The sequence below is a fragment of the Ovis aries genome, chromosome 14 (assembly GCF_016772045.2).
Source record: "Ovis aries strain OAR_USU_Benz2616 breed Rambouillet chromosome 14, ARS-UI_Ramb_v3.0, whole genome shotgun sequence".
NCBI lineage: Eukaryota > Metazoa > Chordata > Mammalia > Artiodactyla > Bovidae > Ovis > Ovis aries.
Window position 1 is genome coordinate 15,268,845 of NC_056067.1, and position 16,117 is coordinate 15,284,961.

The 16,117-nt window shown below is 36.0% G+C and overlaps 1 protein-coding gene across 1 annotated transcript in view; it reads right to left on the reverse strand.

The window, feature by feature from the left end:
- ITFG1 (integrin alpha FG-GAP repeat containing 1) overlaps positions 1-16,117 on the reverse strand; it is a 296,298-nt gene that overhangs the window by 145,554 nt on the left and 134,627 nt on the right. Inside the window, exons 9-10 of the mRNA XM_004014969.5 lie at positions 12,476-12,570; positions 8,486-8,658 (exon numbers count right to left, since the gene is read on the reverse strand). Of these exons, the coding sequence (XP_004015018.2) occupies positions 8,486-8,658; positions 12,476-12,570 (268 nt within the window). The remainder of the gene's footprint in view (positions 1-8,485; positions 8,659-12,475; positions 12,571-16,117) is intronic.

Sequence of the window (16,117 nt, forward strand, 5' to 3'; positions counted from 1 at the left end):
CTATTCCTTGCCCAGGCTATCTTCCAGACCCAGAATTGAACAGGGTCTCCTGCATTTTAGGTGGATTATTTACCAGCTGAGCTACCAGGGAAGCCCAGAGATTACCGTATGACAACAACAACAACAACAACAAAGAAGAATTCAAAGCAAAAAGCATTAAAAAGAAAAAAGGAAAGAAATAAAATGGATAGTTCACAATTAAAAAAAAGAAGTCAGAGGACAAACCCTTATGCACCCAGTAATCAAGGTTGCAAGTCCATAAATTAAAAATTGATAAAGAACCTGACAACCGTATACTTCCATAGCAGAGGATTAATATACTTTTAAAAATAGATAAAAATATATAAGGCTATATAGAAGACTTAAATAACACAACTAACACAAATGATATTTCAAATAACCATTCATTCAGTTATCTATCAAACTACCAGAAAACCCTCAAAAAGTTTTGAAAAGTATTGCACAAGACAGTTCAATGTTTGCAATGCAATAATCTTAATGAACAATAAAAAAATAGACTCAAATAGTAAGAAAACAACAAAAAACAACTCCCCAAACATATTTATATGAACATTTCAAAAACCTTCCAAAATAAGGTGTAGGTTAAGAGAAATTTCAAATAAATACAAAAGAAGAGAACAATGAAATCACTAATTATCAAAATACATGGTTTGAGGCCAAGTACATAGAAAATAGTCTTAAAATCATTTATTAAAAAATAAGAAAATGGGAGAAATTCTGTTAAGTATTCAATGAAGTAAACTAAAAGAAAAACAAAAATAAATCTAAAGAAAGCAGAAAAGGGAAGGAATTAAATATAGAACCAGAAATAAAATATTTAGGAAAAAACCCACATTATCATTGAAAATAGGAGTAATTTTAAAAGCAACTATAATAACAACAAAAACACAGATACAAATGAAATAATAGAATAGCCTTAATTCTGATGAATAAAATATAACAGGTAAATAACATCACAAACACGAAGGGCCTACACCTATGGATTCAAAGGAAATGTAAAAATTATAGAAGAATGCAACATCATGACAATAAACTCAATATGCAGGTATAATTATTGAGAGATTGATTAAAACTGATTGCCAATAAATAATATTTAATATATATTCTTTTAGGAATTAACGGAGACTGCCAGTGCTTTATCATCTACATAATTTTTTTCCTAATAATTAATTAGTGGATCCTGTTTCATTTTAATATGCGATGAAAAATTGTAATATGAGATTCACTAGGGCAGAAGAATAGGCAACCTTATTGTAGAAAAATTTTATCTTTACAAATTTCAACTACTGAAGCTAAAATCGGTTTGTGAGTAAAGGTTAGTTAACATTGTAGTATAAGTTCTTTAGTGATTAAATAGTATGAGTTCTTCAGCGATGAAGTATCCAGGATATGATTTCAAACACATTGTAAATTTTTTATTCTGCCGTATCATTTTGGGCTAATTTAGTATTCTCCTTCATATGAGGTATAGAAACTACTGAATAAGACAGTGCAATCAGAAATAGTGCAAAAATGAAAGTAAATTTAAGTCTGATAAGATATTCTATATTGTAATAACTGATTTAAAAAAATCACATATTGAATGTTTCTGGAGGCTTTATAATAATTTGCTTAGGAGGAAGTAATACACTTTATTAAGTCCACAGTATGTGAATATGATTCTTATATTCAGTATCTTTATTAATTTTGAAAAAGAAACATTTTACAAAAACAACCTTGCTCTACCCCTTTGTATAATTCTATAAAACACCCTAAGCAAATTTATTAAAATATTCTTCAGTCTTCAATAAGCTGTGAATGCAGATAACTTCCCTACCCAGTGTTATTATTCATTAACTAAGGGTTAGTTACTGATTTAGATCCTAAGACTTAGTAATCTAGGTTGTAATGTTAGAAAACGGCTGTCCTCCCATTTGAAGTAATCATTTGAAGATATGGAAATTATGTGACTTAGCCTACCAAGATTTATTCTGTGAATGTTTTTTCTTTTATTGTAAATTAGAAAGTCTGTTACATCTTCACATTCATGGAAAAGACTGTGATTAACTTCATTTAGAAAAGATTATGGTGAAGCATTTGAAATGTAAAACATAAAATTAGTAACATATTGGATTTAATTAAAAACCATGATAAATCCTGTTATATTTCATAATAAAAATGAAAAATAGCAGTGGCTAGAAATGGAAAAGTGGATACAGGCATCTGTACCATCAATCTCCTTACCTACTAAAGTAGAACATCTGAAACAAAATAGAGCCTTTTTTTTGGTGACTCAGGGTATCAATATGAACTTAAATTATTCTAAAAAGCTGAGGGTCAAGATGAAAATGCAGATTATACTGAATGGGTAATTAGCTAATATCTGCAAAAGTGCCCAGTAATTCTTTTTGACAGAGTTCCAGATCCCAACCTGTTTCTGGTTATCTTTCAGTCTTTCATAAGGGTAGCTTGAATGTGGACCCCAACACACCCAGATTATACCTCTGGTTTCCGAATTAACAAAACACAAATTAACTAACAAACAAGAACACATGCTTGTACATAACCAATCTCCTCTAACCACTACTGTTTAGTTGCTAAGTCGTGCCCAACTCTTTTACGATCCCATGGAGTGCAGCCTGCCAGGCTCTCCTGTCCATGGGATTTCCCAGGCAAGAATACTAGACTGGGCTGCTGTTTCCTTCACCAAGGAATCTTTCCAAACTGGGTATTGAACCCTTGTCTCCTTCATTGTTAGCCTGATTCTTTACCCCTGAGTTACCTGGGAAGCCCTTCTGACAGCGACTCTCAGAAAGCTTTTAGGTTTTATTTGTCCTTAGCTTGCTCCTTCTTTCTCTTGTCAGAGTGACCTTTACTGTCTGCCCAAATCATCATCTTCAACCTCTGCTAAAAATGTATTATTTTGATTATCTACTACTTCCTTCTAAATTTTTTTCTTACAGGGAAAGGAAAATGATTTAGATTCTGTAAGCTTTGAGTCCTGACTGCAAATGTGTGATCCTGGACAAGCAATCTGACTTATGTGAGACTATTTCCATATTTGAACTTCCCTGGTGGCTCATCTGGTAATGAATCTGTCTTCAATGTGGGAGACTTGGGTTTGATCCCTGGGTTGGGAAGATTCCCTGGAGAAGGGAACAGCTACCCACTCCAGTATTTACCAGATAATACCATCCTATAGATATTATTGTGAACTAATATGCATGAAAAACACTTTATAAACTAAAGCCCTTTTCTTTATTCCTGGCATTAACTGATAAGGAATATATTGCATTTATTGATTTACCTTATAGACAAAATTAAAAAATTATAAAAACAGAGTTATTATTAGCCTAACAGCACACTATGGAATAATCTCATTCTAACTTTGCTCTTCTTCTTTCAAAAAAAAAAAAAAAAAAAAAAGAAGAAAATTCAGACAAGTAAGATAAGATGACTACACACAGAAGACTACAGTAAACACAGGGCAACTGAGTGGCAGTAGGGCATCCAAGGGAAAAACCATGGTTTTCAGTCAGTGGTGTCACAGATGTAAAAGTGGCTTATCTCAGACCACGTTGTTTTGTTTAGAGTCACTTGCTGCCTCTATTGACATTGACACTGAAGTCGCTCAGTCGTGTCCGACTCTTTGTAACCCCGTGGATTGTAGCTTACCAGGCTCCTCCGTCCATGGAGTTTTCCAGGCAAGAGTACTGGAGTGGGTTGCCATTTCCATCTCCAGGAGATCTTCCCAACCCAGGGATCGAACCCAGGTCTCTCTCATTGTAGGGAGACGCTTTACCATCTGAGCCACCAGGGAACCATTAATAGAGATTTTTCATGTAACATGATTTTAAAGGTTAACTTTAAACAATTAAGACCTTTAATAAAAAATAAAAAGCAAACATAGGCCCAAACAGCAACTCTCCTCTGAAAACAAAAAAATACAAGTTTACAAGCCACAGTTTTAGAATTTCTTTTCATGAAACACATATTGTGGATTTTTAGTCTTATCTGTGTAGTTAATCTCTACCTAATTTTCAAAATCTGCAGAAAAAAAGAATTCTCCAGGTAGCAGCCCGTGAAAATATAAACTGCAACCCTGTACTACTTCTTAGCAATACAGCAGTCCTAAAATCAGTTAAAAGTTATAAAATGCTTTTTCAACAAAATTTGAATAGTAGAAAAGGATTATAATGCACACTATGTCTTATTTTGCTTCTTTTATGTTTCAAAGAATGTATTATGCTGTATTCTCCTAGACACGCATCTCTCAAGTATAGGACTCTTTCTCATCTAGTGATTTAATGAACACTGAGCTGCACTGAAATCTATCCTTCAATTCTCATCTATCCCAAAAGAATAAAAAAGAAACCCCGGGCTTTGAACAGCTGCTTTTATAAAAGCTCCAACAATCTACGACTGCCTTATACTTAATGTTTCCTATAGAGCCATAGTGTTCACTACTGAATTAGCTGCTGGTATCACCATCATTATTATTATGGGCTTCCCTGGTGGCTCAATGGTAAAGAATCCACCTGCCAATGCAGGAGACACATGAGATGTGGGTTTGATCCCTGGGTCAGAAGATCCCCTGGAGAAGGAAATGATAACCCACTCCAGTATTCTTGCCTGGGAATACCATGGAGAGAGGAGGCTGGTGGGCTACAGTCCATGGGGTCCCAAAGAGTTGGACACAATGCATACAAATTCAATTCACTGTCATTATCACTGAATGGTAAACGTAAGTTAAATATTTCATGGCTTGAAGGAGAAAATGTTGATAAAAAAAACTTTTATGACAAAATACAGATTGCTTGCATGTTTTTCTAAGAATAAGTAATCACGGACTTAAATGAATTTGAGATTTAATTTCTTATTCTTTTGAATAGGGTAAATGTCCAAATTAAAGCAATTTTTACATTTCTTTTGCTTTTATAGGGCACTATATATTTAAATAGATAGAAATAGATTTAAGGGCCTAGATCTGATAGACAGAGTGCCTGATGAACTATGGAATGAGGTTTGTGACACTGTACAGGAGACAGGGATCAAGACCATCCCCATGGAAAAGAAATGCAAAAAAGCAAAATGGCTGTCTGGGGAGGCCTTACAAATAGCTGTGAAAAGAAGAGAAGCAAAAACCAAAGGAGAAAAGGAAAGATACAAGCATCTGAATGCAGAATTCCAAAGAACAGCAAGAAGAGATAAGAAAGCCTTCTTCAGCGATCAATGCAAAGAAATAGAGGAAAAGAACAGAATGGGAAAGACTAGAGATCTCTTCAAGAAAATCAGAGATACCAAGGGAACATTTCATGCAAAGATGGGCTCGATAAAGGACAGAAATGGTATGGACTTAACAGCAGCAGAAGATATTTAAGAAGAGATGGCAAGAATACACAGAAGAACTGTACAAAAAAGATCTTCATGACACAGATAATCACGATGGTGTGATCACTCATCTAGATCCAAACATCTTGGAATCTGAAGTCAAGAGGGCCTTAGAAAGCATCACTATGAACAAAGCTAGTGGAGGTGATGGAATTCCAGTTGAGCTATTTCAAATCCTGAAAGATGATGCTGTCAAAGTGCTACACTTAATATGCCAACAAATTTGGAAAACTCAGCAGTGGCCACAGGACTGGAAAAGGTCAGTTTTCATTCCAATCCCAAAGAAAGGCAATGCCAAAGAATGCTCAACTGCTACTGCTACTGCTGCTGCTACTGCTTCAGTCGTGTCCAACGCTGTGCGATCCCATAGACGGCGGCCCACCAGGCTCCCTCCCCCGTCCCTGGGATTCTCCAGGCAAGAACACTGGAGTGGGTTGCCATTTCCTTCTCCAACGCATGAAAGTGAAAAGTGAAAGTGAAGTCGCTCAGTCATGTCCGACTAGTAGCGACCCCATGGACTGCAGCCTACCAGGCTCCTCTGTCAATGGGATTTTCCAGGCAAGAGTACTAGAGTGGGGTGCCATTGCCTTCTCTGCAAACTACCGCACAACTGCACTCATCTCACATGCTAGTAAAGTAATGCTCAAAATTCTCCAAGCCAGTCTTCAGCAATACGTGAACCATGAACTTCCTGATGTTCAAGATGGTTTCAGAAAAGGCAAAGGAACCAGAGATTAAATTGCCAACATCTGCTGAATCATGGAAAAAGCAAGAGAGTTCCAGAAAAACATATATTTCTGGTTTACTGACTATGCCAAAGCCTTTGACTGTGTGGATCACAATAAACTGTGGAAAATTCTGAGAGAGATGGGAATACCAGACCACCTGACCTGCCTCTTGAGAAACCTGTATGCAGGTCAGGAAGCAACAATTAGAACTGGACATGGAACAGACTGGTTCCAAATAGGAAAAGAAGTACACCAGGGATGTATATTGCCACCCTGCTTATTTAACTTATATGCAGAGTACATCATGAGAAACGCTGGACTGGAAGAAACACAAGCTGGAATCCAGACTGCCGGGAGAAATAGCAATAACCTCAGATATGCAGATGACACCACCCTTATGGCAGAAAGTGAAGAGGAACTAAACAGCCTCTTGATGAAAGTGAAAGAGGAGAGTGAAAAAGTTGGCTTAAAGCTCAACATTCAGAAAACAAAGATCATGGCATCCGGTCCCATCACTTCATGGGAAATAGATGGGGAAACAGTGGAAACAGTGTCAGACTTTATTTTGGGGGGCTCCAGAATCACTGCAGATGGTGACTGCAGCCATGAAATTAAAAGACGCTTACTCCTTGGAAGAAAAGTTATGATCAACCTAGATAGCATATTCAAAAGCAGAGACATTACTTTGCTGACTAAGGTCCATCTAGTCAAGGCTATGGTTTTTCCAGTAGTCACGTATGAATGTGAGAGTTGGACTGTGAAGAAGGCTGAGCGCCAAAGAATTGATGCTTTTGAACTGTGGTGTTGGAGAAGACTCTTGAGAGTCCCTTGGACTGCAAGGAGATCCAACCAGTCCATTCTGAAGGAGATCAGCCCTGGGATTTCTTTGGAAAGAATGATGTTAAAGCTGAAACTCCGGTACTTTGGCCACCTCATGAGAAGAGTTGACTCATTGGAAAAGACTCTGATGCTGGGAGGGATTGGGGGCAGGAGGAGAAGGGGACGACCGAGGATGAGATGGCTGGATGGCATCACTGACTCGAGGGACGTGAATCTGAGTGAACTCCGGGAGTTGGTGATAGACAGGGAGGCCTGGTGTGCTGCCATTCATGGGGTTGCAGAGTCGGACATGACTGAGCGACTGAACTGAACTGATATATTTAAAAGGAAGAAAAACCACATTCAACTCGGAGATTCCTTTTGGTTCCATCAGATGTGCTTCACACATAGGTGATGAGTGGTATGTACTACTCTGAATTACAGAGCATGATGCTCATATCTGTGGAAAATTCTGTAAATATACTCAGAATGACTATAAAATCAAATCAAGGTTCTCAGAAAAGTTTAAGTACAGATTCTTCATAATTTTCTATAAATATTTAGGGATAATCACTAATAATGTATGGTTTCCTAAAAATCACATTTCTAGATAATATTTTTTTATGTTGAAATTAACAATAGTCTGGGTTTTTCCCCCAGGACAGTTGTATTACATTATGAGCCGGGTAGTAAATGTGAGCTGAATCATCACAAATTCCAGAGTCAAAAAATGAATTAATGCTCAGAAGGAATATTATGGATGATTTAAGAGGCACGAAAGAATAAGGAGTAAGAAACACAACTAATTGTAATATGAAAAATACAATAAAGCATTGAAATTTTAGAAGAGTCATATTAATGGAATCTGCCAAGAACAGAGTGTGCATTTAACTACATTGGTTTAGCTACTGGTACTTCTATTTAAGGTGAAAAAGTAGCAACAACATTCAAAATTACTGATAATGCAATAAATGTACTAAACAATTTGTATTTACAAATATTATCAACAGTCATGTCTAAATTCTTGATACCATTACAAAACAAGTAACAGTAAGGCAACATTCACTGATAGTACAAGTCAGCATATGGTAAGTATCATGTTAATTTTTTCATTTATTTTTTTACTCACCTTTTTCCAGCACAACTCCATGACAGAGGTACAATTATTACTCTCAATGAGGGGTTTACATAAGCTGCCCAACTCACACAGGTGCTAAATGGCTGGACTGAGTTAAGCCTAGTCTGAACTCTTGACATCCACAGTCTTTAGACTCAACATGTAACCGAGTTATTTGCTTATAAAAATTTTGATCTTTTAAAGATCAAGTTTGTTGAGTGAAAATATGTCTTTCACTGTTCTATAAAATAGAACAGGAACAGGTATTCTAAGCAGCTGGGAGAAGTTCAGGGACCATGTGGAAAACAGAAACTGAACTCATCGTGTTCCTTATTTAAGGGACTGCACCTTATTTAGGTGCTATTCAGGTATAACGTGTCATAGTGAAGATATTTTATACATATTTCTCCTTTCAACTTGATTCCCATACCTTCCAGATATATTCTTCAGTATGGCAAGAGCATCTGGATAGCCGTCCATGTTGTAATCTCCAATATGAAGGGTAATTGGAATTGGTATTTCAGTTGGTTGCTGTTCATGCACAAATGGCACAAAGCCCCAGAGTGTACCTTTACTGCTAAAATCCTGTAGGACAGGAATCCACTGTGGATTAAGAGAAAAAAAATTAGATTTTACAATCATTTTAGAAAAAAAATCACCATTTGTAAAACAAATGATCCACAAAAAATCCTCAAGATATGCATCATCTTTCTTAAGTTGTATCTCTGCAAAATGGCAGAGTATTACAATTTACTTTGATAAATAGGTAACTGACACTCTAAAAAAATAAGTCTACCTTAAAATTTATCAGTAGTCATCTTTCCTTGAACTAGCATATAGAACCTTAAAAAGTTTTTCACAGAATATGGAATCTTAGGATTGAACTGATGTTATCAAACATTTAGTTGAACCGTCCACTTAAAAATGTGTGTTGGGGACTTCCCTGGTGGTCCAGTGGTTAATAATCCACCCTGCAATGCAGGGACATTGGTTTAATCCCTGGTCTGGAAAGATCCCACATGCCACGGGGCAACTAAGCCTATGGGCCACAACCACTGAGCCTGTGCGCTCTAGAGCCTGTGCTCTGCAGCAAGAGAAGCCAACACAAGGAGAGGCCCATGCACCACAACTAGAAGCAGGCCCCGTTTTCTGCACACAGAGAAAGCCTGTGTGTAGCAATGGAGACCCAATGCAGCTAAGAAAAAAAATAAAATAAATGAATAAACAGAATATGTGTTGAGTGAAAGTATAAACATAAATGAGTCTTTTAAAAATTGAAATATTTAACACTGATGTCCTTTGGAAGGACCAGTGTAGGAAGAAAATTAGAACACGACAGAGTCTCCCCTGTTCTGCTCTGACTCTTACACATGGTGACTTGAGGCACCATATTCAGAAGCAAGCAGCTCTGAGGCTTTCCAAACAACACTAGCCCTGACGAGCTGTCCCAGCCCAGGAGAATGAGCTTTGTTGCCAAAACAGCTGGAAGCTACATTTTACATAAATTCTTCATTTCTCTACTGATTATAATGAAGAAAACAGAGAGAACAGGTTCATTTCAAAATGAGCTTTGGTAAAGCCTGTTCTCTTCTGAATGCCCAAATCTTTACTTTCAATAACCTAATGTAAATTAAAAATCTGAAGACTAGAATTCAATACATGAAAATTAGAGATGTGTCCACAACTAGCAAGAGCATAGATACTGGCACATAACCTAAAGATGTCTAAATAGAAGTAGGTACAGCTGGCTTGAAATGACAGGAGGTCAAACATGCCCACAGATATTTTTTCCCTTGTAAGCAGGTGGCTCATATACGTGGCTCCAAGCCAAACTACATAAAAAGTGAATTCTTGAAAAGTGTTTAGCACATAGAAATCCCAAACATTTTCTATGTATTCAAAGAAAGCATAGTTTGCCAAGGAAAAAGGAAAAATATGGCTTAACTATAAAGGCAAATTTATAGAAAACAAGCAGCTTAAAAAACTGATCTGCATCTAATGAAATTGTCAATCTTTCTTAAAGCAAAAGTATTGTATATCATCAAAATGTTTTAATATTTCACATGACTGAAAAAAATTGCTGCTTTTATTTTGGAAGAGGATGAGAAATTTCACAAAATGTCGAGTTATCTCAAGTTTCTAAAGAGGATGACAGTTTATTAATGAGGATAAAGTACTTCTGTTAAGGTAAATGTATTAAGGTCTAAGAAGTAAAAAGATTTTTCATTAACGTGACATTCTTAACAGTCAACAAAGAACTGTGACATTTATCTTCCCACAGAGAGATGACTGCATAATTTGAAAATACAGTAGTCTGTCACTTGAAGACAGGCTGCAATTACTAGGTATACTTACAGTTATGAACCAATGATGAGGAGTTTCTTGACCTAATATTTTCAGTGATTTAAAACTTTCAAAAAATTCAAGATAATACAGATTATGGGTTTAAGAGTTGAATGTTTTTAGAATGCTCACTATAGGAAGATTTGAAGATTTGCTTTCTCTAGTGTCTCAGTATGAAAGGTGATACTTCCTACCCTAAGGGCTATAAAAATCAAGATGTCATTCTATCATTTTTTTAATCCCAAAATAGAAAATATAATTAATTATCCTACTGTATTACTGGTTTCCTTTCAGGTGTTATCAATATTGAAAAATTCTCAATGTCATAAGCTATCATTCCCACATTAATTTTTTTTTTAATCATTCGCACATTAATTCTCTGTTGGGACTATCAGATTCTGAATTGTTTCCCAACAAGCTACAGGAATAAAGTTGACATAAAAGAACAAAATAGATCTAGACATCACAAATAAAAACAAGATTAGCCTTGAAACTAGATACAGTGTTCTTCTACATAATTCTTTATTATAGTTATAGTGTGTCTTACCATATTCCCAGCATATAAAAGGCTAACAGATCATATAATTGCAGGATCAATAATGGGTTTCTTGGGACTTTCCTAGTGGTCCAGTGATTAAGAATCTGCCTTAATGCAGGGGACGTGGGTTCAATCCCTGGTTGCGGAAGTAAAATCCCACATGCCACAGAGCGAGTAAGCCCACACTTCACAACTAGAGAGTTTGTGCGCTGCAACAAAAGATCCTGCATGCCGCAACTAAGACCACACACAGTCAAATAAATATTAAAAAAAAAGGAATCGGTTTTCTTTATGAGAAATCATCACAATACATTCAATTGCAGTACTTTTTCTCTGAGTAAACCAACAAAAATAGACTTAAATGCATTTTATTAAGTTAAAATGGAAGAGGAGTGTTGGTTGTCATACAGAAAGTAAGGTGCCACGTCTGAGCCTGAGAATTACACTCAAAGACAGACTAATGGGAGAAAAGCTGATATGAACACAAGAGTCCTCCTAAGGAGAATGAAGACTTTACTTGGGTTCAAAATTGGGAAAGAGGTATGTCAAGGCTGTATATTGTCACCTTGCTTATTTAACTTATACACAGAATACATCATGTGACTCACAAGCTGGACTGTTGAGAGAAATATCAACAACCTCACATATGAAGATCATACAACTCTAATGGCAGAAAGCAAAGAGGAACTAAAGAGCCTCTTGATGCAGGTGGAAGAGGAGAGTGAAAAAGCTGGTTTAAAACTTAACATTCAAAAAACAAAGATCAAGGCATCCGATCCCATCACTTCATGGCAAACAGAAGGGGAAAAAGTGGAAACAGTGACAGATTTTATTTTCTTGGGCTCCAAAATCACTGTGGACGTGACTTTAGCCATGAAATTAAAAGAGACTTGTTCCCTGGAAGCAAAGCTATGACAAACCTATACAGAATATTAAAAAGCAGAGATATCACTTTGCCAACAAGGGCAGTATACTCAAAGCTATGGTGTTTCCAGTAGTCATGTATGATAAGAGTTGGACCACAAAGACAGCTGAGTGCCAAAGAAAACATGCTTTCAAACTGTGATGCTGGAGAAGACTCCTGACAGTCCCTTCGACCTCAAGGAAATCCAACCAGTCAATCCTAAAGGAAATCAGTCCTGAATATTCATTGGAAGGAATGATGCTGAAACTGCAATACTCTGGCTACCTGATGCTAAGAGCCAACTCATTGGAAAAGACCCTGATACTGGGAAAGATTGAGGGCAGGAGGATAAGGGGGCAGGAGAGAATTGACGTGGTTGGATGGCATCACTGACTCAATGGACCTGACTGTGAACAAACTGAGAAGACAGTGAAGGACAGGAAAGCCCATCATGTTGTAGTTCATGGAACTGCAAAGAGTCAGTCATGACTTAGTGACTGAACAACAAAGTTAAAATGAGGAAGAAAACTTATTTTTGTTTTTTCTCTTTTCTGATTCTTCAAATACTTTTCTAACCTCTGAAATTGTTTTCTGAGATTGTAACCTTACTTACATTAAAAAACAAGTAGATATACCTGCTTTGCTCCAGATCTTGCTAAGTAAATGATACTTTTCTGGCAGTTTTTGTCTTCACAACCGGGCAGTAAGTGATCCATGTTTCCATCTCCATCTGCCAAAAGAAACTTAAAAAGTTAATTATTGGCCACAAAATGGTGCTCTTGTATAACAGAGTACATTTCCTATCTGTTCAAAGTCTGTATCGCTCTAGATAAACTGAGGAATCTGACTGACGCATGGTTTTGTAGTTTATGTGATTCAATTAAAGAATTACTCTGGCCCTTGCTATCTGTTACCTGGACCGTGACTGGTTTTAAACTGCTCACTTTGCTCACTTTTCTTTGGTTAAATATTTATCCAATGTTGGAAAAACACCTTGTTTCAAGGCTTTAATGTTAAAATCATCACTTAAAACAATGTAGCTTGTGACTTAGACAGTTATCACTGCTGCCATGGGAGGAAACTCAGCATGTCAATAGTAACCCATTATTATTTGCCTTATTTTGGATGTCTTTACATATACTTTTAAGTGTCTTTTATACAGCACAAATTTCAAGAGTTATAAAGCTTTCTGCAATCTAGATTCTAAAAAGAACCAGTATATTTTTATCGATAAAAACGCAAATGAAGGAATACACATGTTACTTTCAACTGGCTGATTTTTAAACAGCTGCACAATGGTCTGCAAAGACCTTTGACTTCCAGAGATGATGTTACTGAGGAACTTGGAGTCATTTCCCCTAGTGTTCCCTCCTATCTATGGCCGCTACCTGATGGAAGTTTACAAATTTTGATGTCATAGAGTTAAGTCTGTCTGTATAGGGACATTCACACAATGAAGTAATCATGTAGCTTTTAAATTTAGGGCCTTATTTTGTATTTCTTTGGAATAAATATGGATTTATTTGCAATGGTTTAATGTATCATTTAATGTGTGCCAAGGCAGTAGTACCTTCACTTGGAAGGCTATATAAGGGTTAACAATAAAAGAAGTCCTTCTTTTTGTAGGTTTAACTATCAATATTAAGAGATATATATAACTAAAACAAGTCTATCAAGTATCCAATAATGTATTCAAAAGAAAAAAAAAAATTTAGGTTGTGTGAGAAGAAAATCTAGCCAATGGAAGCTGACCTCAGCAAGGAAAAGGGATATCATAGTGAAAAATGAATTTCTTTGATTTAATTTCATGGTTTAATTACTTATGATTCTCATAGGTCATACTCTGTGTGATAACAAACCTTTACGTATAGGAGTGCAACACTAAATAAAACAGCTGAATTAATAACAGAAGTACAGAAAATCTCTGTGATATGGCAGTAGTACATCTGAACTATTGTGAAAGCAGTTGAGAGAGAGATGCAACTCTAGGCAGGAATACTTGGAAAGGAGAAGGCTTTCCAAGGACATAAACATATATCATAGTTAGAAAAAAAACAAACAAACCAGGAGCTCGCCAAGTAAGAATTAAATGCAAAATGTGATTTACAAACTGGGTCTAGCAATATCATAGGCTTCATTAAAAGCCAAATCATTTTATTGTGATTATTCTGGGACTAATCAGAAGAAGACAGTTAATAAGTCTCTGTTTTTCATTTTTACCCCAAAGGGAAAATACTCAGATTAGATTCTGATTTACACTTTTCCTTTCTCCTAGTTTCTCTTTCTTCCAAGTAGTTTCCTATTTCCCCAAGTATTTTGGCCATGACTTGGCTGAAATTTAATACTGGCAAATAACCTTTGTTAAACATATAACTAACTCACATCATGACATCATAAACATGCCTTTTTTTAAGAATTATCAGTAATATTTTATAGATATGGCCATAGAAATCTAGAACTCTGTCAAAGAAGGTGCTCCTTATGCTGACTCTTTAAGTGCTATTTTTTGATACTTATCGCTTAACACTTCCTCAGTGATAGAAAAGGTTTCTGAGATTCCAACTTCATGTCCTAAGGAAATTTTCTCTCTCTTAAAGGCAACAAACTTTTAAATTCCACGTTCCACTTTTCTACATTAAAAAAACCCCCTTTTTTATTTGTAAATTATTTAAACTTAAACTTGAATAATAAAAGTAGTATAAGAAGTCCTGAACACATTTTAACCAGATTGACCTGTTAACATTTTATGCCATTTATTTGATCATTTGTGTGCTCTGTGAAATCATTTTTTTTTCTGAACCATAATTATATGCATTATAGCCTCTCACCCATAAATACTTTAGTGTGCATTTCCTATGAATACGGATATTCTCTTAAACAACCACAGTACAACTATTAATTCACACAGACAATCTTATCTATTGTACTGTATCTACATTCCAGTTTCATTCATTGACCTAATGATGTCATCTGTAGCATTTTTGACCCTCTAACATAGGATCCAGAGTCTAAGAGTAGAACTGCATTTAGTTGTTATTTTTGCTGTGTTTTTCAGTTGTTAAGTCATTTCCAACTCTTTGCGACCCCATGGACTGCAGCATGCCAGGCTCCTCTGTCCTCCACTATCTCCCAGAGTTTGGTCATATTGATGTCCATGGACTCAGTGATGCTAACCATCTCATCCTCTGCTGTCCTCTTCTCCTTTCACTTTCAATTTTTCCCAGCATCAGGGTATTTTCCATGGAGTTGGCTCTTCGTACCAGGTGGTCAAAGGACTGGAGCTTCAGCTTCATCATCAGTTGTTTCAATGAATATTCAGTCCTTCCAGTATATTGGTTAGATCTCCTTGCAGTTATTTTTAATCTCCTTTAACCTAGAATATTTTCATAGCCTGTGTCTTTTATAATCTATATATCTTTTTTGTTTTTAAACCTCAGATGACAGGAATTTCTTACTTTTTTAGTAAGTTATTACGTCTGAGGAAGAAAGTAGTTTCAGGAAAATATTTCATGAGCCGGAGGCACAAGGCTAGGAACTAGTAACATGCAAACTCTCGGAAAAATAATGTGACTATGAGGAAAGTCATGCTGATAGAGGTACCACTCTGTGAACTTAGCATACATTTCTTAAAGAAGTCCCAGGAATTATTAACTTCAGACTGTCTTCTCCTCAGGATTTCAGCATGTTACATATCTCAAGTTTCTTTGAGAGATAAATTACTTCTCAAAGGTTCAAGTGAAATTGTAACAGAGGGAATCACATTTTGATTCACTCATTTTATAAAATGTGACATAAAATTTGGCCTTTTGAATGTCAGGACTGCTAGAGACTAAAGTTCACACTAACCACATGTTAATTTCCATCTGATGTTAATCTTAACCAAATTTCAAACGAAATTCTTCTCTAAAACAGATTATTTTAATGAGATAGATATGATTCAAACTGACTTTCCCCAAAATATTAATTTTACAATCAAGAAAACACTAAAATAGTTTTCATCAAAATGGACTATAATGAATTTTGATGTAATAATTTTTCTGGTTTTAATTAAGCAGAGGACAAAGAAGATATATATGAGCAAGGGTCACATTTATGTTTCCTCTTAAACATTCATAACATTTTCAGTATCTTGAAATGAACTGACCTGTGATATCATTTAATCAAATTACAACTCATTGTTCTGGCCAGATTACCCATTAACACTGTAAACCACAGGTTCTTTAATGCAGTATTCCCAAAGTATGGCTCCTAGTCCCACAGACTCAACATCACCTAGG